The 26,495-nt window shown below is 36.2% G+C and overlaps 1 protein-coding gene across 1 annotated transcript; it reads left to right on the plus strand.

Moving 5' to 3' along the window:
• Positions 1 to 24,731: 24,731 nt before the first annotated feature.
• Positions 24,732 to 26,286, plus strand: LOC121255760 (transcription factor TCP15-like). The gene has a single exon (XM_041156255.1). It carries the CDS (start codon positions 24,946 to 24,948, stop codon positions 26,137 to 26,139), a length of 1,194 nt encoding a protein of 397 aa, XP_041012189.1. The 5' UTR covers positions 24,732 to 24,945; the 3' UTR covers positions 26,140 to 26,286.
• Positions 26,287 to 26,495: the final 209 nt, after the last annotated feature.

Here is a 26,495-nt window from a genome sequence, read left to right on the forward strand (position 1 = left end):
ATGCAACCATACAGTCTGCGAATACCACTTTACATTTAGGTAATGTGCTTCTTGTTCCTGATCTAAGGCGCAATCTCTTATCTGTTGGGCATCTCACATCCTCTCATTCCATTAACTGTGAATTTGATAATGCTGACTTTAATGTTCTGGACAGGAAGACAAAGCAGATCCTAATGCGAGGGAGCGAAAAGGGTAATCTCTACCTTCTCCCAACACCACCAGAGGCTCATTTCTCTACTCGTTTTAAAATTGTTTCCTTTAGTATTTGGCAAAAAAAACTTGGATATCCTAAAGCAGCAACTGTGTCTCAACTACAAGCTCAGGGACTCATCCAAGTCATCTCCAAGAATAAAGATCATCCTCTTTGTAATAGATGCCAACTTGGCAAATTAAGTAAACAACATTTCTCTAGTTCTTCAAATAAATCAATTGATGTGTTTAATAAAGTTCATTGTGAATTTTGGGGCCCTGCATCTATTGTTTTGATTGAAAAATACAAATATTATGCATGTTTTGTTGATGATTGCAGTCGTTTTATGTGGCTTATTCCCTTTAGAAACAAATCAGATCTCTATTCAGTGTTCATTTGCTTTGAAAAATATGTTGCTATACAAATTGGAAAGAAAATTAAAGTGTTTCAGTCAGATGGGGAGGTGAATTTGTTAGCAATTAATTCAAACACCATCTTCAACAAAATGACATTATTCACCAAATCACATGTCCTCGCACCCCACAACAGAATGGAGTTGTTAAGCGTAGGCATCAATCGGATCATCCGTGAGTTAGGACTCACCATTCTATTTCAGAGTGGTGTTCCCAAAAAATATTGGGTAGATGCTTTTTCTACATCAATTTTCTTGATCAACAGATTACCCTCTTCTTCTCTCAATAATACTTCTTCCTTTTTCACACTATACAAGCGACAACCTGACTACTCTTCTTTATGAGTTTTTTTATTCCAAATGCTTTTCTTATCTTTGGGATGTGAAGCATAATAAGTTTGACCCAAAGTCTCTCCCATGTGTTTTCCTGGGTTATAGTCCACAACACAAAGGGTATAGATGCATCTATCTATCCACTCACACAGTCTTTATTTCGTACCATGTAGTGTTTGATGAAGCAGCCTTTCCCTTCAAGGATCCTTCCAATCTCTACATTCCTTCAGACAACTCTGGTGACATATCAATCTTCAATGAGTGGTTGACTAAACCATCCTCCTCATCTTCTTCTTCTCATGATGAGATACTTTACACTCACCACCTCATCTAGTTTTGCAGGTTCCTGTTCCAGAACAAACACTACCTCTGCCCTCCAACCGTCTAGCAACTCCCTTAGCTGATCCTTTGCCTGACCCTTCATCAGATGATCCTCCCACACCAGTCCATCCTGCTCCCTCCAGTCTTGATGAAGCAGAACTTTATATACATTCTGAGTCATCCTCTTCCCTCATAGACTATGATCTTCTTCCACTATCTGCTACTCATGAAGATCTCCTATGTCTCATGATTCCTCTCATCCCATGGTCACTAGAGCACAAGTTGGGGTTCACAAACCTAATCCTTGCTATGCTCTCCTGCATCACTCTATCACTCCTATTTCAGAACCCAAGATAGTTCATGTTGCTCTCAAACATGAGGATGGACCAATGCTATGCTGGAAGAACTTCAAGCTCTACAACAAAACAACACTTTGGACTTAGTTCCACACACATCTGATATGAATGTTGTTGGATCAAAGTGGTTTTTCTAGACCAAATTTAAAACCGATGGGACTGTGGAGAGGTTGAAGACTAGACTTGTAGCCAAGGGCAACCACCAACTTGATGGGGTCAATTTTTCAGAGACATTTTCGCTAGTCATTAAGCCTGCCACGATTCGCTTGGTGCTCTCTTGCCCTTGTTCAACACTGGACTATTAAACAATTTGATATAAAGAATACCTTCTTTCATGGGCAACTCTCTGAAACAGTCTTTATGGAGCAACCACCTGGCTTCACCCATACCACCTTTCCTGATTATGTATGCAAATTGAAAAAGGCCCTCTACAGTTTTAAACAGGCACCACGAGCATGGTTTGATTGGTTCAATTCATTTCTTCTCTCTTTTGGCTTCACATGTAGTTTTGCAGATCCTTCTTTATTCACCTATCAGCATCCTCATGGCTATTTGATTTTTCTTTTCTATGTCGATGGCATTATCTTCACTGGCTCCAATAATGATCTTCTCACTCAATTTGTTACACTACTGCACTCTGAGTTTTCTATGAAGGACGTAGGACCACTGCATTATTTTTTGGGCATTGAAGTCACACCCACAACTGCAGGACTTGTTCTTTCTTAGTCCAAATATGCCTTTGAAATACTCGACGCTGTAGCTGAATTAAATGGCTGTCTTTTCTTCTTCGTGATCTGCATATTGATCTTTCTAGTCCTCCAGTTTTGTTCTATGATAATTTGAGTGCATTTCATATGACAGTTAACCTTGTCTTTCATGCTTAGAGCAAGCACATTGAGCTTGACTACCATTATGTCCATGAACGTGTTGCCTTGGGTCTTCTTGAAACTCACCATGTTTCTTCTTCCTCTCATATTGCTGATATTTTCACTAAGCCTTTATCCAAGTCTACACATCAGTATCTACGTGGCAAACTTATCCTTGTACCTCGGCTAAGTTTGAGGGGCCTACTACAACAGCTAATCAGGAAGACTCCTCTATTACAACAGCTAATCAGGAAGACTCCTTCATCCATTCCAAATCAAGATTAAATGATATTATAGATCCTAAGTTACCATATGATGTTGTGTACTCCATAAACATTTAGATATTCATTAGTGTCAATATGCATGCCTTGTATAGCATTATTTTGTATCTTATCAAATTCCACTGATTATGGGATTCTCATGTGTGAATGTATTTCATGAGTCTATAAATACTATCATATGCTTACTCTCACATTTCAAGGTGAAGAGATTCTCAAAATCCTTTGCATTGTCTTCAATTTCTTCGACATTATCCACATGCTATAATTTTATTTGTAAAATTTAACTTAGCTTATATTTCAAATCAAATAATTCTATGTTGATGGTGTGTGTGGTGTAAAGACTTTCAAATATAATTATTCAATAATAAATTATATATAGGATTTTGTTTGCAATTATTTTTAGTATGACATCTAAAAAAAAATGAAGACGAGGATTACAAACACAAAATGACATTGTTTTATCTATAAAGTATTTTTTAAAAAATATAAAATCAATTACAGGTACCGAATACTAATCCGGAACCTCCATCATCTAACTACACCCACATCCAGATAGAAACAGATGTGAAATTCAGATACTCGTCTAGATGAATCCGATTTTGAGAATTTCGAACCGGGCTAAAAAAAAGAAAAGAAAAGAAAAACCCTAACCCGAATGCACTGGCCTTGGTTTTGATTTTTCAGTTTTTTATTTTTGTTTATTAATAGACTATATTAAGCAGAAGATTGTTCCTTACAGAAAATTATAAAAGTATTGCCTACCAATTGCAAGCCTAGCAACCATCAATTCTGATCTCAAGGGAATCAACTCAAGGCCTTAGAGCATTAGTAGTGGCCTAGCCAAAGTCAAATTTTGTTGAGACGAACTATAGCAAAGTTGCTTAAAAACTTCCTACACCAGACTCAACAAATGTACAGTAAATTTGGCATTTCCTTTTTTCATTGGGCAAATTTGACCAACCCAAACGGCTGGCCAAATTAGCCAAATAATTTTTCTTGCATAAAAAATTGTTGATTTTGCTTGTTATAATGAGTAATGTCACAACAATTGCCTATTTTGCTTCTAATAAATAGATCACTACTTTTCAAAACGGTCTTATGTGGAACCTTGCTAGTTATCTCAAAAAAAGACTAGGTGTTTTTTAAAAATGTGGTCCATTAATTGGCCTTTTAAAAAAATTTAAAAAAAAACAAAAACCAAAACAAAAATAAAAAAACAAAAAATTCTTGGAGCTCTTTCAAGTGGATCCTTCTATATCAAATGTTTCCTCTATATTGCATTATTGATCAACTCATCCAATAATTAATAATTAGGAGATAGTTGTTAAAAATATAGTCGTTGGAAAAAATAAGGCTAAAAAAAATATCCATTAGAAAGATATGACCGTTGGAAAAATATATCAGTTCGAAAAATATGACCGGTGTAAAAAAAAATCATTAGGAAATTATATCCATTGGAATAATATGATCGTTAGAAAATTAATGTATACTTTTTTAATAACGAATAAATATTCAAATTACAATTAGAATTAAAATAAATAAAAATTCCAAAATCCAAATTTTAATATAATAGTGATAGATTTGGAGAATTTTTTATTTGGTATTGTTGAAAAGTGATTAGCTAAATTTATAAAAGTGAAATTTCTAGTCAAAGTTTGGCCAAACTTTAGCTAGGCCACTACTAAGAGCACTAGTAGTGGACTCAATTTAGTCAAATTTTGGCCAAAGTTTAACTAGGTTGCACAAATATCCACTATAATGAACTCAACAAATGAATAGTAATTTTAGTCCAAAATTTATTCATTGGCCAAATGTGACCTGTCCCTTGGGCTGGCTAAATATTATTTTCACCATAAACAATTCTCTTTCTATTGCCTGCTGTTCCTCCCTCGCAAGAAAAAAAGATAAAGAAAAATTCATTATTAACTTTTTTTTTGTTATTGGCGTGCAATCACAGGCGTTGCATTTTTAAAAAAAAAATCGGTACATTATTATTTTTTTTTAAAGGAAATGATTTCATTAATAAACAGGATTACATCATACGAGTATGATCTTCCCTGGCCATATTCTTGACCTCTGGAGGACCATCCTCTACCCAAAAACACTCGTTAACAACAGAGTAAGCTAGTTTAGCTGCTGAATGAGCAGCTCTATTTGCAGGTCTGTGAACAAAAATTAGTTTCCAGTTTGGATTACACGCCAAGGTCTGCTTCATGTCCTCTATCAGCTGTCCCAACCATGAGTTGTCTTCTTTTTTGGAGTTTACAGCATCTATGACAACTTTGGCATCTCCTTAAAAAATGACGTGACTCAAGCCCAGTTCACTGCATAAGTTCATAGCTCTATGAAGAGCAACTCCTTCAGCTTGGTAGGCTGAGTGAGTATGGTCCCTGGAAGCATGCAGACAAGCTTTTATACTTCCTGCATAGTCTCTAAGAACTATCCCCATCCCCATTCTGCCATTGCTCTCCGTAAATGCTGCATCAAAATTGGCCTTAACAAAAGGCTGATTAGGAGGTTTCCAAACTCTAAGCTGACTACTATTGGTTGTATTGGCTATTGCACTGCCGTCCGCCTGGCTCCTGTTTGCTGTATTGTACTCTCTGAATAAGGAACACTTCGACTTAGCCCTTGTTATGACTGTGACTGGCTGCGAGAATTGATTTTGGAAGATGAAAGCATTCCTCTTGGCCTATATGTGATACATTAGGCAAGAGGCCAATTCGAGACTTTCCTTACTTAGAAGGGTAACCATCTCTGTCCATAAAAGCTGAAAATCAGAAAAGTATCTCCTCCATTTACTGAAGATGCTGTTTTCCCCTCCCCACACGTCTGCAGCAGCAGGACATACCCAGATCACATGCACAACAGTCTCCTCCTCCCTTGTGCATATTGGGCAGAGCTTGTTATCACCAATTTGTTTCCTGAAAATATTTTCCTTGGTAGGGAGGATGTTGCTTAAACATTTCCAAATAAATAATTTAATCTTACCAGGGACTTCTAAGCACCAGAGATCATTCCACCATTCAGACTTCCCCCTCCTTTGAACCTTCACCCAAATGTTTCCTCTTGAGTGTAGATGCTAAGAAATAAGCGCTCTTGACCGAAAAGTTTCCTTTTTTTGATCCAGCCCAAATTCGTTTATCGCTTGTGCCTCTAGTGCTTATAGGTATAGAAAGGATGCTTTCAACTTCCTCTTCCTTAAAAACTGCAGCCACCAAGTCTGTTTTCCAGGATCTGCTATCCTCATCAATTAGGACTTGCACTCTAGAGTCTGGATCCAGCATATTTGGAGGGGTTTGAATCTGGTATGTCACTGGTCTAGGGAGCCACTTATCCTTCCAGATTTTTATGCTAGCTCCATTACCTACCCTCCAAACAGTACCTTCTTTTAACAGATCCACGCTGGACCAAGGACTTCTCCAAAGAAAGGAGGATGATGAGCCTTTCAATTTAGCCTCCAAAAAGTCACAATTCTAAAAATATTTCTGCTTAAAAACTCTGGAAACCAGCGACTGAGGTTCCTTAATCTGCTTCCAAGCTTGCTTAGCCAGCAGAGCTTTGTTAAAGTTGGTAAGATCCCTAAAGCCTAAACCCCCTTAGTTCTTAACCAGGCCTAGATAGCTCCACGATTTCCAGTGGATGCCTCTTCCTTCCCCTTTATGTTGCCACCAGAACCTAGCCAAAAGAGCCTCTATTTCTTTTAGTAATAGAACTGGCATTTTAAAAATGCTCATTGTGTAAGCTGGAATGGCTTGCAATACACTCTTGATAAGGACTTCTTTCCCTGCAGAGGACAAAAGCTTGGTCTTCCAACTGTTAATCTGTCTCCAAATCTTATCCTTTAGGCTTCTGAAGGTCTCATACTTTAATCGCCCAACCAGCGTTGGGAGACCAAGATACTTGTTGTAGTCATTATTTCTTGAGCCATTTACTTGCTAAATAATGAAGTCCCTAGTTACCTCTTTTGTATTTGAACTGAAGAACACACTTGTCTTTTCTTTATTTAAAGTTTGCCCTGAAGCCTCCTCGTATTGCAACAACAAATTATAGATTAGGTACCACTCAGTTAGCATAGCTCTACAAAAAATAACACAGTCGTCAGCAAAGAGAAGATGATTTATTCTCATCCCACCTCGTGTTACAGCAGCTCCTTTAATCAATCCCCTCGATTCAGCTTTATTCAGCATGGAAGTAAGGCCTTCAGCACATATTAGGAATAAATACGGTGATAGGGGGTCACCTTGTCTCAACCCTCTTGATGGAAAGAAACTCTCACTTGGCTCCCCATTGATGACGACCGAATAAGAAACGGACTTTACGCATTCCATCACTAGTCCCGTCCAATTCTTACTAAACCCCAGCTTGAGGAGCATGGCCTCTAAAAAATCCCACTCAACTCTATCGTAGGCTTTGGACATATCCAGCTTGATGGCCATGGAACCTCCCTGCCTTTTCTCTTGACATTCATGGAATGAAGTAGCTCATAAGCCACCATTATATTGTTGGTAATCAGCCTATTTGGTATAAAAGCGCTTTGATTCCAGGAGATTACCTTATCTAAAATTCCTTTCATCCTATTTGCCAAAACCTTAGAGATCAGTTTATAAACCACATTACAAAGTGAAATGGGCCTATATTCATGCATTGAGGTGGGTAGCTTGACCTTGGGAATAAGGACCAAGTGGGTGTGGTTCCAGTCTTTTGGTAGTTTCTTACTTGTGAAAAAATCTAAAACAGCTTTAGAGACATCATGACTCACTGATTTCCAATGATCCTGATAAAACCCAACGCTGAAACCATCAGGACCTAGGGACTTGAAAGGGGACATTTGCCGGAGAGCCACCTCCACTTCTTCGACTGTACAAGGCCTATCCAACTGTTGGAGCATTTCATCAGTCACTCTTGAGTCTACCCCGTGAGTACACTGATTGATACTTGCTGGACTGGGCTGTGAAGACTGGAAAATTGCAGAAAAAAACCTCTTGAAACCCACTGCTATATTGTCCTTATCCCTCAGCTCAACACCTTCCGAATCGATAACTCTATTAATAGAGTTTCTCTTTCTTCTCTGATTTACACATGCGTGGTAGAACTTTGTATTTCTGTCACCCCCTATTAGCCAATGTTTCTTAGCCCTTTGCCTCCACCAAGTATCTTCCTGGTCTAAAAGGAAATCAATCTCCTGTTGAAGCTGTTTTTGCGCACTAATGTTGCTATGTCCTTCAGCTCTCTGCATTCGGCTTAGTAAATTATACTTGTCCCTAATAGCTTTTGTTCTCCCTGACCAGCCTCCTGCTCCACTGTATAAGTTCCTTTTTAGTTCTGTCCAACTTGTTTGTCACACTGTCCAGTCCATTTCCAAACCCTTTACCACCTTGCCAAGCTTCAGCTACTACACCACCACAACCCTCCTCTTTGTTCCAACTTACCTCGTACTTGAAAGAAGAGTAGTGCCTACAGATGAAGGACCTAATTGGGAGACAATTCAGCATTATTGGGTTATGGTCAGAGCACACTGCTGGTAACGTTTCCACTGAGACTTCAGAATACTTTTCTCTCCAAGTGTCGTTAGCATGGCTCTGTCGAGTCTCTCTTTTGTGAAGGTCTCGTCTTCATGACAATTGCACCAGGTAAATTGATTGCCTTGCCACCCCAAGTCGAAAAGATTTCCTTCTTCCATCATATTTCGGAACATACCCATAAGCTTTTCGCTTCTTTGCCTCCCTCCCACTTTTTCTTCCTTATACAAAACCCATTAAAATCTCCTATAATACCCCACCCCCCATCTTCAGGCTTGAAAGAAGAGAGCAATTTCCAAGTCTGGCATCTCAGGTTTGAATTTGGATGTCCATAGAAGCAAGATAAAAGCCATTTAAAAATACTCTTCTCATAATTTATAATGACATTTATGTGGTGATGAGAATTGCTGACCAACTCCAGAAGATCCTCCTGTTTCCAGAGGAGCATGAGGCCTCCACTCCGTCCTACCGCCTCTACTACAATACAACCATAAAATCTAAACCTCTTTGCAACGCTGTGGGCCTTTGCATAAGATAACTTGGTCTCCATCAAGAAGACCACATCGGGCAACTTGTCCTTCACTAACCAGCAAAGGTATTGAACTGTTCAGGGGTTCCCAAGCCCTCGACAGTTCCAGCTTAAAACCCTCATTGTACCCGGCGGGGCTAGCACGCAGCCTCCGCCGATATTGAAGGAGAATCACTTTCATTCTTCTTATTGTCTACTTTAGATTTCCGAAGCTTTTTGGGTGGAAGAGGACTAACCTGGACTGTAGTTGCTGCACGTTTACCGCCGGAGCACTGTGTGAAGCCAGATGGTGACAAATTGGTCCTCAAACCCCGAGCACAGTGCTTCCATTTTCGCCCCTTGCCTTTTCTCGAAGATTCAATAGCTGGGTACGGAGCCTTTCCCTCTTCGGCAACTGCTGTAAAAGTCATGAAAGAATTTGGGGGCTGGGCTATCTTGCTATTGAAGACATCCTTGGGCTTTAACCCATTTCCTGACCTAGGCCCATCCGAGAGTTGGGTCTCCAATACAATATCCCGTCCGTCAAATATACCAGCTGTAAGATCGTTATTCTTCTGAGCTTCCCGCGTAAAATCCTTCCATAACACTACTGAAGGTTCAGTAAACAAGACCCGATTTTCTTCCTCGATCTCCGCTGGGGACAATTCCTTGTTTCCCGAAGCTACATTTCCACCTCTTACCAAGTTTCTAGAATCTGGTGACTGTGGAACAGTAGAGGTAGGCTGTCTTGTCTCCAACCACTCCTCCGAACGCCTGTTTCCTGAGCTGCTCGCAGTGGCTTCCATCTCCACCCTTCTGTTTTCCTTTACCGTTTCCTCCCCCCCTTCGCTTCTGAGGTTACCACGCTGGACCGCCCACCGTCTCGGGACCCTTTCAGCGCGAAGCCAAGACCTAAACTGAGAGCCCTGAGCTGCTTTCTCCCCTTGACTAACAGCTATTGATTGACAACCTTACTCACCATGCAAAATACAACTGCATTGGAGGCAGATCGTTGGTAGTTTCTCATAACGAAAATGAACCCAGTGTTTTGCTCCTTGGTAACTAATAAAACGCCCCCGGGTAATGGCCTTATAAATGGAAATCTCTACCTTGACCCGAAGACAACGTCCCCACCCAATGCCATCGTCTTCAACATCGACTTCCAACACCTGACCCACCGAGCTGCCGATTTGGTTGCCCCATTCCATGGTCATACATCCCAATGAAAAATTGTGTATCTGTAACCAGAAGGCTTCCCGATCAAAAGATATATTCCCGGGTCTTATTACTCCGTTGTAAGGCATCATCAGAAAAAGTGCATTATCAAAGAACCATGGTTTGTCATCTAGAATCCTGAGTTTGTCCACATGAGTCTCAAAAGTTATGATGAAAGTGTTCTTATTCACTTCTTGGAATATAGCCCTTTTACTAATCCTCCATATTTTAGCCATAGTATTGCTAAGAAAATCCTTCCCTACACCTCGGTCAGAACAGATCTTTCCAATCAAGCTCCTCGCTCCCTTGCTTTCGATTTCCTCTCCCCCTCCACTATCGATTTCCAGGACCTTCCCTTCCTCCTCCGTCAGACTCAACTTCCTCCAATAGTCCTCCAAGTCTTCCATTGCGCTATCTTCCCAGCTGGTATTAGGGAAAACTAACTAAATAGCCCCCTGAGTAGGAACTTTCTCACCACCTCTGGCTAAAGACGAAGCTCAAGCCAGAGAGGAGACTATCTTCTTCTTCTGAAAATTGGCATTATTCTAAAAATCGGTACATTATTAAATAAATAATAGAAGTAAAAAAAAATATATGAGTAAACTGGTTGGTCAACTACACCTTCCATATAGTTTATATAGTTAAATTTGGTTTGGTAAACTACACCTTACAAGATAAAGAAAAATTTATTATTTATCTGTCAGTAATAATATGAATGTTAAAAAATTAGTGTATACTATTTTAATAATGAATAAATATTTAAATTATAATTAAAATTAAAATAAATAAAAATATCAAAATAATATTTTAATATAATAATGATAGATTTAAATAATCTATTATTTGATCTTGTTAAAAGTAGCTAGTTGAATTTATAAAATTGAATTTGTTTTGTTAAATTTACTACTAATGTTCTAATGGTCTTAGCCAATTAGAAATATTTGTGCAGTACTAGATATCAAGCAGAGCTCTGACAGAAGCATCAAAGCTGCAGCATGAATGGTAGAACATCTCTAAAGTCGGTCAGTAAAATGGCAAACCAGCAGCAGAACCGCCTCTCCAAAGTCAAGAGAAGCAGCTAGCTGTGCAAAACATTGGACAGAACCGAAGTACAAAAATAAAGCCAGATTGGAGTACGTCACGACACTCATCAGTGGGCAATTGCAGGGACAACTCATCAGCACAACAACAAACAATAGACAGCGGGCAGCGCACCAAGCAACGTGGACAAGCCCGAATTTGAATTTGTATGAAAATTATCTATTTTATTATTATAATTTTTTTAAAATTTTTATGTAAAATATAATAAATAATTTAATTTTTTTAAATTTTAAAATAATAATAATATTAAAAAAATAATATTTTATTCTACTATTTATAAATTATTTCAACTCATCTCTAAATCTAAACATAATTTAAAGAGTAATAATGTTAATACATCTATAATAACCTAAGGAGATTATATAAATTTAAAACAAAAAAAAATTAAATTAAGAAAAAATTAACGTTTTTTATAAAGTGATACAATCGAATTGATTGATTAAAAAAAAAATTATAAAATAATTATAAGTCCAATAACTACATTTTTTCGCTGTGAAAATATAGGACGATAAGGTTCAAAAAGAGCTTGGACTGAAATTTTTCCGAGTGAATATGTCTTTCGAATGGGCCCAATGGCTGTTTATTAAATTGCCCCAAGGGTCCATAAAAAGAAAAACGGTGGGCTCCTGAATGGCAATGCAAAGTTCCTAACATCATCGGCATTTCTTAATAAGCTGAATAACTTGGAGAAAAGAAATTATATTTATAGTCGTCACGTATTATTTAAAAAATAAATAAATAAATATAAAATTTACATAAAAATAAGAATTGTTTAATTATAAACCTGATCATTTTTTAAAAAAAATATAAAAATTATTCAATTCATGACTATATCGAACTTACTCTTTAAAAAATTCCCTTAAATTTGAAAGTGTACCGACTCATCGTCATCCCATTGTCGCACTGTCTCCAAATTAGAAGCCCAGCTTAGAACTTTCTGTGAGAGCCATAAAATTATTAAGTCAACTCCACCCTCGACTACTTTCTTAAAGTCGTAATTTTCGTCTAGCAATATCCTACCTAACATACGTACTAAAAATTTAGGTAATTATATTTTTAAAAGTTAACATAATTTCCTTCACACATTATTTAAATACAGAATATATTTTAATTTCAAAATTTTAAATTAATTATTACCTATTCATTATCCACACACAAAATCCTATACAATCTTTTAAAACTTTCAAATATAACACAAAAAAATAATACAATTTTCTTAAATTTTAAAATAAAAATTATATTCAAATAATTTGTTAACTTTATAATTTTTTTATTAATTAAAATTTTTTTCTCATTTCTCAAAACCCAAAAAAATATATTAATTTAAATAATTTTACTATTATTCATAAATTATTTGATTATTATTCACGTAATTCTAATATTTGACAATTAGTAGCAGTACCATGAAGTACGTACAAGTGGCACTGTGATGACCACAGGCCGGAATTATAGAATATAGTCAATCACGTGGCACGCACATATATATGCAGTTTGAACTCGAATATATTGAGTTTTGAAAGAGCGGGCGGGCAGAAGTGGATGTGTTCATACATGCGACATAGACCATTGATCGTGAGATTATTATTGGCGGGCAATTCACATCAAATCTTTGCAGAATCTAGATGATATATATTCGTGACAATGACTTTTAATTTGAAAGATCAAATTATATATATATATATATATATATATATTTATTAATTAGCAAGAAACATAAATAAAAAATAATAATTGGAGCTAGCTAGAAGTAGTACTTGAGGCAGCTTAAATATTATTTCTTATACAATATCATAAGGCATATATAATTCAACATTGTCACATCCGTTAAATGAGTTATTTTCTTCATATATATTATTTCAGAAGCAAATTAAAGGTCTTGATCAAGCTGATCATTTCTTCCATCTTTTATCTCCTATTCTTGATTAATCTGTTAATTAATTGTTAGCTAGCTAGCTTGAGTCTGACTTTCTTTTCTCTTTTCAAATCGACAGAAGGATTCCTAATTAATTACTCGGCCTTGTACGTAGATTCTAAACTCAATGTGTAATTCGCGTCCCCAAAAGCCATGCAATGTGCGCTTTAACAAAATTACTTATATGTCTACAAAACTTGTATATATATATATATATATATATATAACTGTATTCGTGGTCATCTAAATCAACATGCATGGGACGAGGGTCGGGACGAGTTTCCCATCACGATTACTTCGGCTGCATTTAAACGTTGAGTTAATCTCAATTAAGTTAAATTTCTTATGAATAATAATGATTTGAGTAGTAAAGAGAGTTATGTATTTAAATTGAGTTTAAAGTGTGTTTAAATATTAAGATAAATTTAATATTTTTTATGAAAAATTGAAAAACATTATGAATCTCATGTATAAAAATATTTTTAAGTTAAAAAAGTTGTGTAACTCACGTATAAGAAAGTTTTGAATTAAGATGAGTTTAATAATTTAAAAATTAAATATTTAAAAGTTAGATTCAATTTAAAATTAAGTTAAACTGAATGAGCTTACAACCAAACGGAGCCTTCAAACGGCCAACATGAGCCGACATGCTCTACCCAGCTTTCAATCAAATAATAAATGCCGCACTGAAGCAAGCTGCATAGATCGCACCCATTAACATTATTTACGAAGTTCCCAGCTAGTGGCAGTACTGATCGGTACTCAAAAGGTCAAAGAACGAATCTCTTTCTGTTTACACATTTGAAAAATATCCCCTTCGTGCATGCATGCATGATCTTAATCACGCGATGATACCGTCAATGAAATTGATCATTTCTGCAGTGTTCAGTTTCCCGTGGACCAACCTGATCTAGTGATCAATACTGGGTTCCTTCTTCCAAGCGAAGTCAAAACTTTGATCTGCTTGGATTGAGTTTTCCTACGAGAGATTGTCAGATTTCTGTTTTTGTCGTGGGCGGCTGACACACACACACACACATATATATATGCTTAATTCCAACCAATTATGCATGCATGATCCATGGATATATATATATATATATATATATATATCTATCATATCCTGTAGATCAAGAAGGAGAACTTGGCCCTTGGACATGATCAGCTAGCCTATATGTATCGTGCATGTTTCTTATTTTTTGAACTTCAAAGTGTTTTTTTCTCGGCCAAGAAGTTAAATACATTTTAAGATAATCTTTTTCCTTGGACCTTCTGTTATATAATGTGAAAAAAATTGTGTCGGCAGCAGATCTTCGGATTTGTATTTTCTATTTTTCTCTGAGCCCTAGATATTGTTGGGGGTGGAAAAAGGATGGCGGTGGCAGCAAGCCAGACAGCCAGCCAGGTCAAACTACATACATCATACATGGCAGTAAGTGAGTGGAGCACTGGATCAAAGATAGCATAAGCCATTATCCTTTTTCATAGTTAGAATATAGGACGTCGGGCAATAATGGGGTTGGAAATTAAGAAGATTCCAACAATCTGATCTGACGTGGCCGCTTGCTTAATTTGCCAGCTCAAATACACCAACTTCGATCCGCCAGTCTGACGGGAGAAGAAATTTCATTAAGATTGAAACAAACTTAACTTATATCAAAACAATCATTGTTGAAATTTATTATTTTTTTAATTTTTTATAAAAAAAAAAAGTTAAAATACTTATCTCAATCTACTTCATACATTATAATCTAAAAAGTTAAATCCATCTTAAAAAAACTCACAAAATATTATTATTTATAACTTAACTCAAATTATCTCAACATCCAAACGTGGCATGAGATCGACAGTTAGACTCTTGCATCCCACAGTCCTTACGTGTACACCTCCTACCATTCTGTTTGAAAATATAATTGTTTTGAAATATTTTTAGATTATTTTATTATTATTCATAAATTATTTACTACTATTTATAAACTATATGATTATTACTATTTACATATATTAAGAAAAATAGTGGGATACTGTCCTCTTTTACAATATTTTATCCCTCTAAATTAATGCTTTTTACTTATTTTAGTAAATTTTTTAACTTAAAATATCATCATCATCGTGCAGTGTAAGCACTATACACCATGGATATTGAAAATATGGTGTAGTGGAAAATAATGGAGCATTGAATTATCATAACTAACAAGTAGTAGTACTATTCGATTCAGCGACATCAATTATTGAGGTTTGATGAGTGAGGCTTGTTCTCTCTCTCTCTCTCTCTCTCTCTCTACATATATATATGGACGATCCCTTCCCTTCTGTCACACCTCACTACTAATTTTAAGTATATATATATATATATATATATATATATATATATATATATATATATATATATATATATATATATATATATATATGCGTGTGTGTAGAGACACATGATATTATTACAAGAAAACTGTTTATTTGTAATCAGTTAATACTAACGAAATGATTATTTTCAACTAAAATTAATATATTTTGGTCATAAATAGTCTTTTCATTGCAATTAAATAGTTATAAAATTCTATTTTTCTTGTAGTGTATATAATGGGCACATGACCTCAAACCTAACTATTAATATTAACTATTAATATACACAAGGTAAGGTCACCAAGGAGGGGAAGATGTAGCTAACTTTACGAAGATGTAGCTAACTTTACGCCTCGTTTGATCCAAAAAATGTCTCATCTAATCTTATTATAATTTTATTAAATTTTTATACAAAATATAATAAATAATTTAATTTTTTCAAATTTTAAAATAATAATAATATTTTAACAATATTTTATTCAATTTTTATATTTTATCTAAAATTATCTCATCTTATCTAAATCATCTCTAAATCTAAACTAACACTTAAAAATTAGAATGATTATGGAGTGCGAGATAAAGGATGCTGATAGGTTCACAGATGAAGGCTATCGAAGAGAGTAAAATTGTTTTTTTTTTATTTGTTTTTTTTTCATACATTTCTTTTATATCTTTAAATATTTTTTTTAAAAAATCATAATATTATTTAAAAACACTTCTTAAATTACTACATAAAAAAAAAAAAAAAAAAAAGAAGGGTGGCCGCTTTCGGTGATATGTGGATTAAGCATTGAAAAAGTCTACTTTACCACTTCCATGTTATCGTTGTACCGCTTGGGAAATTTTTTATTTTTTATTTTGTTTAGTGATTAAAAAAGTAATTTTAAATATATTAATATATTTTTTATTTTTAAAAATATTTAAAAGTATTAAAAAAATATAAAAAAAATAAAATCAAAAAATACTGTGCAGTCGGGCTACTCTGCGCTCTAAAGCATTATCCGCGGGATAAATTGTATTACTTTTAGTGCAGGGTACCGAAAAAGATTAGCTTGGATTTATTTCATTGGCTTATTGCCTGCGGTAGTGCAGTGCTGACGTATGATGATCATGATTCCCTTATCAACAACCCATTCAGTACCCTGGCTCGCTCTCTCTCACTCTCAGGATATTTGTGCATGCCAGCCTGTCACTCTTTGCCCGATTGGTTTTACAGAGTGTAAAAATTTTTCAGCTCATCTCAATTTTTTTTAAAAGGAAATTTTATTTATAATTTCTACTTATAAATTATATGTATAGCCTTTTTATTAAATTAAAACAAATTATTTTAAGAGAAATATTTTTATAATTTAAAAAAAATTTTAAGATAAAATTACATAAATTTGCATTTCAATCCTTAAATGAAGATTGTATGTAATATTGCTATTTTTTTAAATATTATTTAAATATACATACTTTCAAATTAATTATTATAAATCTTTTAAACTTTCAAATAAAAAATAAAAAAATAATTTTATTTTTTCAAATTTTAAAATAAAAATAATATTCTAATAATATTTTAATTTTATAATATTTTTTTGAGCAATGTTATATACAGTCCCCAAATAGGGATTACATTGCAAGCCTAGTTAATTTTATCTTTAAATTTTTTTAAAATTACAATAATATCCTTATCAAAATGGTATTTTTTTTTCATTTAGTGAAGGGCTTGCACATGCAGTCCTCAAATGGGAACTGCAAATAGAATTTCTCTATTTTTCATTCAATTTTTTCTCTTATTTTCTAAAACTTAATAAATACTCAACTCAAATTAACTCACTTCTATTAACAAAACATCTTACTACTATTTACAAAATTATCATCTAAATCATTTCATCTTATCTCAACATCTAATATTATTTAAATACAAGCACTTTTCAATTTCAAATTTTCAAATTTTTAACTTTTTCATCTAACCATTACAAATTTTTCAAACTTTCAGATAAAACACAAAAATAATTCAACTTTTTCAAATCTCAAAACAAAAAATTATATTAAAAAAATTATATTTTAACAATAATTTATTCAACTTTCATCTCATCTCATCTAATCTAATCTGTGTAACCAAACGAGACCTATTCAAACCATTTTACTACTATATGTTCATAAATGAGGCTTTATTCTTCTTCAAAGAAAGGCTTACACCACACACATCCACATCACTAACATGTGATTTATTATTTTTATCATTTTATTTAAATACACATGTTGATTAACTGGAGGTACGTGGTATAAACTTACATGTAGAATTTCTCTTCTTCTTTACCATGTAATCAATTCCGATCCCAATATTCCTATATGTTCCTGATATTATTGTAGCATTAATTAGGATATAATATTCGATCAGAAAGTTTGCTTAGGAAAAAAGTAATCGATTTGAGTAAACTTTTAATTAATTACGTATAAAATACTTAAAAAATAGATATTTTAATTATACAATAATTTTATTAAAATAAATTTATAATTTGATATAATTTGACGTGATATATGCATGAAGTTCTTCAAATATTACTGCATCAAGCTTCATGCATGTATATTGCCTTATAATTTGAACATACTCTCATGCATGTTGTTTAATTAGGATATATATATATATATATATATATATATAATACTGGATCATAAATATTGTTGTATAAAACAAGTCACGATCTGATCAAATGTTTAAATTTTATTAGGGTTCAAGTCGATTTGATACCAGGTTAAAGCGCTGTAAAGACTTTAGGAGCTAGGAAATATATAATATCAATTATGCTACATGTACCCGCCTTTGGGTACCCGTTTGCGGAATCGTCTACGTGGCTAATGCCACGTCGTTTTATTTAATAAATAAATAAAAAACTCGATTTCAGAAACTCACCTAGGCGCCAAACTCGATTTCAGAAACTAATTTTTGTAGAAAGAAAAATGAGGACGTCTTCATCGTCTCACCTTGTCTTCATCATCTTCGTGTTGCCTTCCTTGTCCATCTGAGCAACGGGCATCAAGCGAGTGACGGCGTGGGTATGCTCTGTTTTACTGCCCACTCCCCCCACTAACTATGTCGACAAAAGCATCTGCACGTGCACACCAAATGTCAACAGCCCAAATGCTGCACAGACCTCACCGATAAGCACCAACCCACGTCCTACTCCTTCTCCCTCATTCGAAGTCTTCCTCACAACCCACATCCGCATGCATGCACAACAAGCTTCACGCAGCAGCGATCACAGCAAATCCGCCATCGACCCCAACCGATCCACGGCGCCGCTCTTGGATGCACGCACCAACAGCCGCTGCCACCCTAGCATCTACCGTAGAGAAGCCTTGAGAACCGAACCGTAGAGAAGCCTCGAGAATAGCCGCTGCCACACTGCCACCAAACTGAGAACCACCGTAGAGAAACCCCGTCGCACTGCCCAGCCGTTATTCCTCTACTTTGGCTCCCGAAAACAGAGCACCGCTCCCTCCACGTGAGCCATTGCCTCGCCACCCCGAAACCAAGCTAGCCACCGTCGTTGCTCCTCCCTTAGATGACCACCGAAAGCCACTGCCTAGCCAAAGCATCGGCAGCACCAGCACCTCTGTTTTTCTAACTCAAAACAGGGATTTTTACCCACCGAACCACTGCACCTCACCAGCTGCTCCAAGATGTCGCCACTTGCACGAAAAGGGCAACCGAACAGACCCAAGCCACCCAGCCCGTCGCAACCCCTTACGGTGAGTTCCTCTCTCAACTTACTCTCTTTTTCTCTCACCCAAGATATTGTCTCGTCTTCATGCTACTTTCGAGTTTGATTTCAGAAATTTAATTTTAGAAACAATACTTGATTTCAGAACCGCACCGTTTAACTAAGGGTGCAAACGCACTGTTTAAATAATGCTTACTTGGAACTCGGGTACGCGGCGTGTCCCCATCCCGAGTGCAAGTTGCTTTTTTTATATAATATATATCCAAACTAATAGTACGCACATAATTAATTAAATATACATGAAACCAAAGTCACACTTTAAGCAATAATTAAGAAGCTATATATGTTTTGGCAGAGACAAATGCTGGATCGAAATGGTAGATTTATGAATGACTATATAAGTTTTGGGATCCGTGACTTGCAAAACTATATATATATATATTGACAGGCTTGACCTGAAATAGGACGAAAACGATTTATATCATGTAGCTTGGGAACGACCAACAGTCCGACAAAGTTGTTCATATGATTAAGCCAATATGTATGGTGAGCTTTCCTTATCTCCAGCATATATATAGGTAGCAAGGCACGTGATTTCTCTTGGAAATTAAGCGTCGTGAAGTAATACTGGGGGCCTATATCACTTCATGATCAATGAGCGAGCGAGGCTGTCAATGTTTTTTTTGTTTTTGTTTTTATTTTCTAGTACCAGTACTGTACCCTTGGCACGGGGACCATATAAATGTGTGATTCTAGTGATCAGACCAAAATCTGGCCTGATCTAATAATAATTCCCCTAGCTAACTCGCTTATCCTTTTCATTTTTACACAGTTAGTTATAAGAAAAATGAGTATTTGTGATAGATTATTTATAATGATAATGACTATTTGTGATTAAAACAGACTCATTTTAATAAAAAATAATTGATCACAAATAAATAATTTTCTTGTAGTATTACGCGTGTTGCAAGTTTCTTTTGAGGGACAACACATAATCCGGGATCATGATATATATTTTTACATGCAGAATATTAATTGCGTTTTAAGTGATGATCGATCTGGATGATCATCCCAATCTCAACGTCAATGATGAGTTCCCATATGAGCAGGGATCATGTATATGAAAATAATACCATCATTATTGGATGTTGTTTTAGCAACAAAACTGATTTTTTTTTAATTATATAGTAATTAAACAATTAATAATATGTGCACCGCCCCGATCGATCTGGCCACATCGTGATCATCAGTACTACTAATGATCTCCCCAAATCTGATAGAGACATGATTCCAGTAAAAACGTTGTTTTTTTTTTCCTCTGCAGACATTAATATAATTCGATTCTTAATTTGAGACCAGAAACAAAAAAGTCTCATATTCACAAGTAAAAGATTTATAATTTATTCTTGCTTAAATACTCATGCAGACAGGTTTGTTGGGACGCATAATTGTCAATAATCTCGCCCATTAGGGTTCCAGCGGAATGTGAATAATTATGGCGCCATTGGCTGTGCATATATTGTCAATGTTGGAGAAAAAGCAGTGCTTGATCATGAGGTTGTCGGCTATGTGAGCTAGAAATGGTACGTGAGAAGGGAAAATTAAGCAAACCTAGTCTCATATATAAGTCTTGCCGTGTAGATGAGAGTATGGGGACCGGGGCAAAATATCGTCCATGGTAGGTGAAAAAGTACAACTTCTCGTGTAGCGAATGACATGACTAAGTGTCATCCCACGTCAAGTTTAGTACAACTCAAACGCAATTCATGTTAGTAGAAGATATGAGTCTCTAATTAGGGAGTTTTCAATATTGTCGATTCCAGTAGTACTACTGCTGGCTAGCTATTAGTGACAGAATGCATCTAGAAGCATGATTTTTTCTTTTCAAGTACAGAATTTGCCTCTTGATCAGGCCGGTGGGTTCAGATTTCAGACCACGGGTCAAATATCTCTGCGGCAAAATTAATGAATGCTTTATCCATGCAATTTCATCCATCTCATAATCGATGTCAGCTGGCAGCTAGCTACCTTAAATGTTTACAAGCGTTATATTGGTAATTCATGAAACTCTACGTACTATGTTTAAAAGTAGTTATAGCAAGTATGTATAAAAAATGGTCAATCAATTTGGTCTAAGTGGACCGGAATTAGCTACCAGCTTATCGATCGAGAGAGAGAGAGAGAGAGAGAGAGAGAGAGATTTGAGAACTTATATAATTAAGGACTTCTAATTTGTTGTTGGGCTTGGATCAGGAAGATCATGATCTTGGAGTTAAGGGATCGGATTAATGAAAGGTGACAAAGTGAATTTAATTGTACGTGAATGTGCATGTTTGGTAGTTGTCATGTAAACTACACCTCGATCGATCCGGGTTATCACTTGACACATGACTAGGTTGCATGGCTATACTTTTTCCTTCTCAAACTGCTGATTAATATTCATGTGATTGTACGTCCTCAAAAAAAAAAAATAAATAAAAAAAAATACATGTGCTAGTAATTATATGGTGTTGTTGTGGTGTTGTCCATTGTTGCTGCATGGAGATCTTTCCGGATCAAGTGGGGCTTGTATCAAATTATTTTCACCCTTTTAGTTTAGAATATTGTGGTGTTTATTCACACGAGAAATATATATGAAACGATGGAAAGGGTACGTACGACCTTGTGGTCCGCTGACAACAAGATAAAATGGTCCAACTAATACACGTGACACACACATGCGCACAAATGATATACATGTTAACATCTTAACCTTAGCTCTTAAGTGGCGCGCGACAGCTAGCTCAAAAAAAGCAAAATAACATTGCTTCGTATATAAGTACGTACGTACTTGGACGGCCTTGCCAATTATATTTGTGGCTAAAATTGTTAATTTGCATGATATATAAATATATCCAAAGGATAAACAATTAAAGATCAACTATATATGTTTTCAGCTGGTAACTTTCGAATTACTCTTTCTCTAAGATTCGGGATATATAATATATATATATATATAGCCGTTAATTAATTAGATATTGCTAGCAGCTAGTTGATCAAATATCCTAACAAAATTAAATATTGTTTATATAATAAACCTTTTCTTATTTAAAAAGATATGGACTAATTAGGGCAATCAATATATATAATGTTTCAACGTCAACATCAAAGACGTTAATTTCTTAGCTAACTTCCAGCCATTTAGATATATATGTGTATATATATATATATATATATATAACTGAATAATCAATAATTAACAAATAGAAAGAAAAATAGGTCATTAATTCATGATGAGCCTCAAACCCACCCAAAAAATTTAGTTTTCTCTTACTAGGTAGACATTAAGTATAGCATATATATACATATATATGTTTTTTTTTTAATTAATTATCATCCTTTAATGGAGCTGGCCCTACTTTAGAGAGAGAGACTCCTATCTAGAAATACTACCAAATCAAAACCTGTGCAGAGGGAACTGTTCACTCCCTCCTCTCTCATTCATCCCTACTCCCTCTTCTTTATAGTTTTCTTAGATCCTTTTCTTTTGTTAGTTGTTTTTTTTTTTTCCAGGGCTAAGTATGGCAGAAGGCTGATCTGCTGCTCTCCGGTGTTCAGCGACCACCACGAGCCTTACCGCAGGTTTCTCAAGGCACCAATATTTCAGATAGGCGAAGTATTTCACCGAACGGAGCTACGTGTGATCCACACACACGGTTCAAGGTGGGCCCGTGAAATCCACGCGCCACCGCTAAGGGTGCTCTTCTACCACCACGCGTAGCTTTTCTAGGTTCAGGGCCATTGGTTACTTCAGACCCGACTAACCACCATACCCTTAAGGTAGTGCGTGGCTCTCACGCGCCATCATAGTCACTTTATTTTTAACTTTTTTCTCAAAGGTTGAAAATGCGGATCTATATCTTTCCAAGATGTAATTCATTTTTCCCATGTATCTGTAATTTCTATTACGTATTTCGTTTTTTAAAAAAAGCACATCGTCTCTTGGACTTCTGTCCATATAGTGTGTCTCTTGGACTTTTGTCCATAGTAGGGGTGAGCAGCGGGGCCCCGCCCCCGCCCCCCGCTCCACACTCCTCCAATTTTTAATATAAAAAATTTTAATTTTTAATATTCATATAGATAATTTATATAAATATATTGCATATAGATATATTTAATTTGTTAAAAACTTAAATTCAATTTCAAGTTAATTGATTGCATTGGCCTCCTAAACCAACCATTATATAGGAGGCCAAGACAATACAATAGTGATAGTTAAGCAATGTGTGACGTAACGGTAAGTCCCACATTGCATAACTATCAATATTGTATTACCTTGGTCTCCTATATAATGGTTAGCCTAGGAGGCCAATGCAATCCAAAATATAACTTTAATGAGTTTATATTTATTAATGTATAAATTTCAATTTATACTTTAAATTATATTATAATTTGGGTCTAAAAACTATTTTTAGACTAAAAAATTTGTAGACAATAGGTTGAACGGGGGGCAGGGCGTGGTGCAGTTTCAACCCCACCCCTCGCTTGGTGCGGTGCGGTGCGGTGCGGGGCGGGGGGCGGGAAGGGGGTGTGCCCGCCTGGCATCATGCGGATAGCACCCCTAGTCCATAGAGTGTGTCTCTTTCTCTACTCCATCTTAGACAGAGTATGAGATTTTTTAGTTTTGTCTTGGACAAAGTTATGCTATCTCTTAGGTGGTCTGAGGGAGGTTTGCAACATTTACTGGACCATGTCAGTCACAGTTATGTACTGGGGGGCCATTAATGTTGTCGTTGACTTATAATAAATATTTTAAATCAAAGTTAATGTCCGTTATTAATGAAAGAAGCTTATTTTATAAATATATATATATATATATCATCCTTTAATGCTTATGAGAAGGTGTACGGATGAAGGTCTGGTTTCAAAATTAAAATAACTAATTACTTAAGAAGAATGGTCTGATATATATCATTTCCATGAAATTATAAATTAGCATAAAGAAGTTCACTGAAAAACGAGTACGTATTGGATTGCAAAAACTAAAACGATCAGTTTGAGAAAAATTAATATTGGAAAAAAGAACAAACCTTAATATCACATGATCAGTACTTAAACAAGTTCCAAGTGACTCAAATTAAGAAGAAGATGAGAGGAAGTAAATGGAGAGGGAATTTGGGGAAACTGAAGGCCCTTGGTGGCAAAGGGCGAAGGTGCAAATTAAGGCAAAAAAAAAAAAAAAAAAAAAAAGGCAATGATTACTAGAGTGAGATGGGAACCACTTGATTATCTTTAATTTCTAGTCAGTCTCTCGGATTTTTGACTTTGGGATATTGGGCTCCACCTCCGGCCACCACTGTGTCTTTATGGATAATTGAATGATAAAGAGCACCGCACGTGGAGTCTGAATCAAGGGACTGTCCAACCACAACAATATTATAAAAAGATCACCCAATACAAATTTTCTTTTTCTTTTTTACAGATCAGTATGATTTTTTTTAAAAAAAAAAAAAAAAAGAAATGAAAAAATCACAAACAAATCTCCCTAAAAACCCAATATTTTTCACCAGAAATCATCTGCTTTTTTCAATTTTCATAGCCCACCCACACTTATTAATTATTCCCACTCATTATTATTTTTGTTGCTTAAAGCTTGCGATCACCTTCCTTATCCTCTCTCTCTCTCTGTAAAGAGAAAACAACTCAGCTGCCAGCTCCCATCTGAAAGGAATTCCATGATCCACAAGAGACTGAGAGAGAGACAGACCCACAGGCCACAAGGCCACCAAGTTGATTCAAATTGATCTGGGTCATCTACAGATGTACTAGGACCAAAGAAAAACAAAACAAATAAAAAAAAAAGGAGAAAAATATAGTTCCCCACCCTCCCTATATGATCATGGATGGTGAAAATGGGATCCGCAGGCCAAACTTCCCATTACAGTTGCTAGAGATAGAGAAAAAGGAAGAAGAAGCAGCATGTTCCAGCTCCCACTATACCTCTCTCTCCATACCCACCGGCGAACCAAGTTCATCTACCCTCTCAGCCAATTCCACTGCTCTCCAATTACCTCCGGAGACACCCAAGAACACCAACAAGCCACCACCCAAGCGCACCTCCACCAAAGACAGGCACACCAAAGTCGACGGCCGAGGCCGCCGGATCCGCATGCCCGCCGCTTGCGCCGCCAGGGTTTTCCAGCTCACTCGGGAGCTAGGCCACAAGTCCGACGGCGAGACCATCGAGTGGCTTCTTCAACAAGCCGAGCCAGCCGTCTTCGCCGCCACCGGGACGGGTACCATTCCCGCAAACTTCACGTCGCTTAATATCTCTCTTCGAAGCTCTGGGTCTACCATGTCAGCGCCTTCACACTTGAGGAGCGGTTATTTCAACCCTAGCTTCTCGACTGTGCCACAGTACTTGAGGAATACATTGGAAGAGACTTCGCAGAGAAGGGCTTTGTTCCCTAATGTTGCGTTGTCATCATCGGAAAGTTCGTCTATGCTTTTGAATTTCAACTCAACTACTACTGGGAATGTGAATGCAACATTACAGGCAAAGCAAGAGTTTGTACGTGAGGCGCCTGGCCTGGACGTATATGCAGAGTCCGAGGGGATCAGCGTAGGGAGAAAGCGAAGGTCGGAGCAAGAATATCTGTCACAAAGCCAGATGGGCAGCTATTTGTTGCAATCCAGTGCAGGACCGATTCCAGCTGGTCATAGTCAGAATCCGGCGGCGTTTTGGATGGTGACAAACCCGAGTACGAGTGGAGACTCCATGTGGACATACCCTTCGGGTGGTAATACTACTGGTATGTATAGGGGATCTATGTCTAGCGGGCTGCATTTTATGAATTTTGCTCCTCCAATGGCTCTGACGTTGCCAGGCCAACAATTTGGTACCGGAATTGGTGGAATGGGTGGTGGCGGCACTGTCACGGACAGCCATTTAGGAGTTCTTGCGGCGCTCAATGCCTATAGGCCTATTGTCAGTGCCGGTGCTTTGGAGTCTCCGGCAAGTACTGGGACGCATCCCCATCATGCAGGGGGAGGCGACGGACGTGATACTACTAGTCACAATTCCTAGACCGATTACGCATATAATGTATGGTTCAATTTCATTTCATCTACTACTTTTCTAAGTATATATTTTTGCAACAGCAACAAGGCGCAAGTTTGATTGCTTTTGAAGTTGAGTTTCATAATTATATATATCTTGTTTTGGTTTGGGTTACCGATCGAGGATTAATCTTAGGGTTTGGGAAGATATATCAACATATATATATTGGGATGGTTCTGTCTCTTTTAATGTGACTAATCAGTGCTAATATCCTATCTTTGCTTATAAACATAATTAGTATCTTATCTTTGATCACTATATTATATATATATATATATATATCGTATAGTACTGTTAATTCGTTGCATTACACTTGAAGTTAG

Source organism: Juglans microcarpa x Juglans regia, chromosome 3D, assembly GCF_004785595.1.
Source record: "Juglans microcarpa x Juglans regia isolate MS1-56 chromosome 3D, Jm3101_v1.0, whole genome shotgun sequence".
NCBI classification, from domain to species: domain Eukaryota; kingdom Viridiplantae; phylum Streptophyta; class Magnoliopsida; order Fagales; family Juglandaceae; genus Juglans; species Juglans microcarpa x Juglans regia.

Coding starts and splice junctions, on each gene's coding strand:
- LOC121255760 (XM_041156255.1), top strand. CDS start 24,946: ATGATCATGGATGGTGAAAATGGGATCCGCAGGCCAAACTTCCCATTA.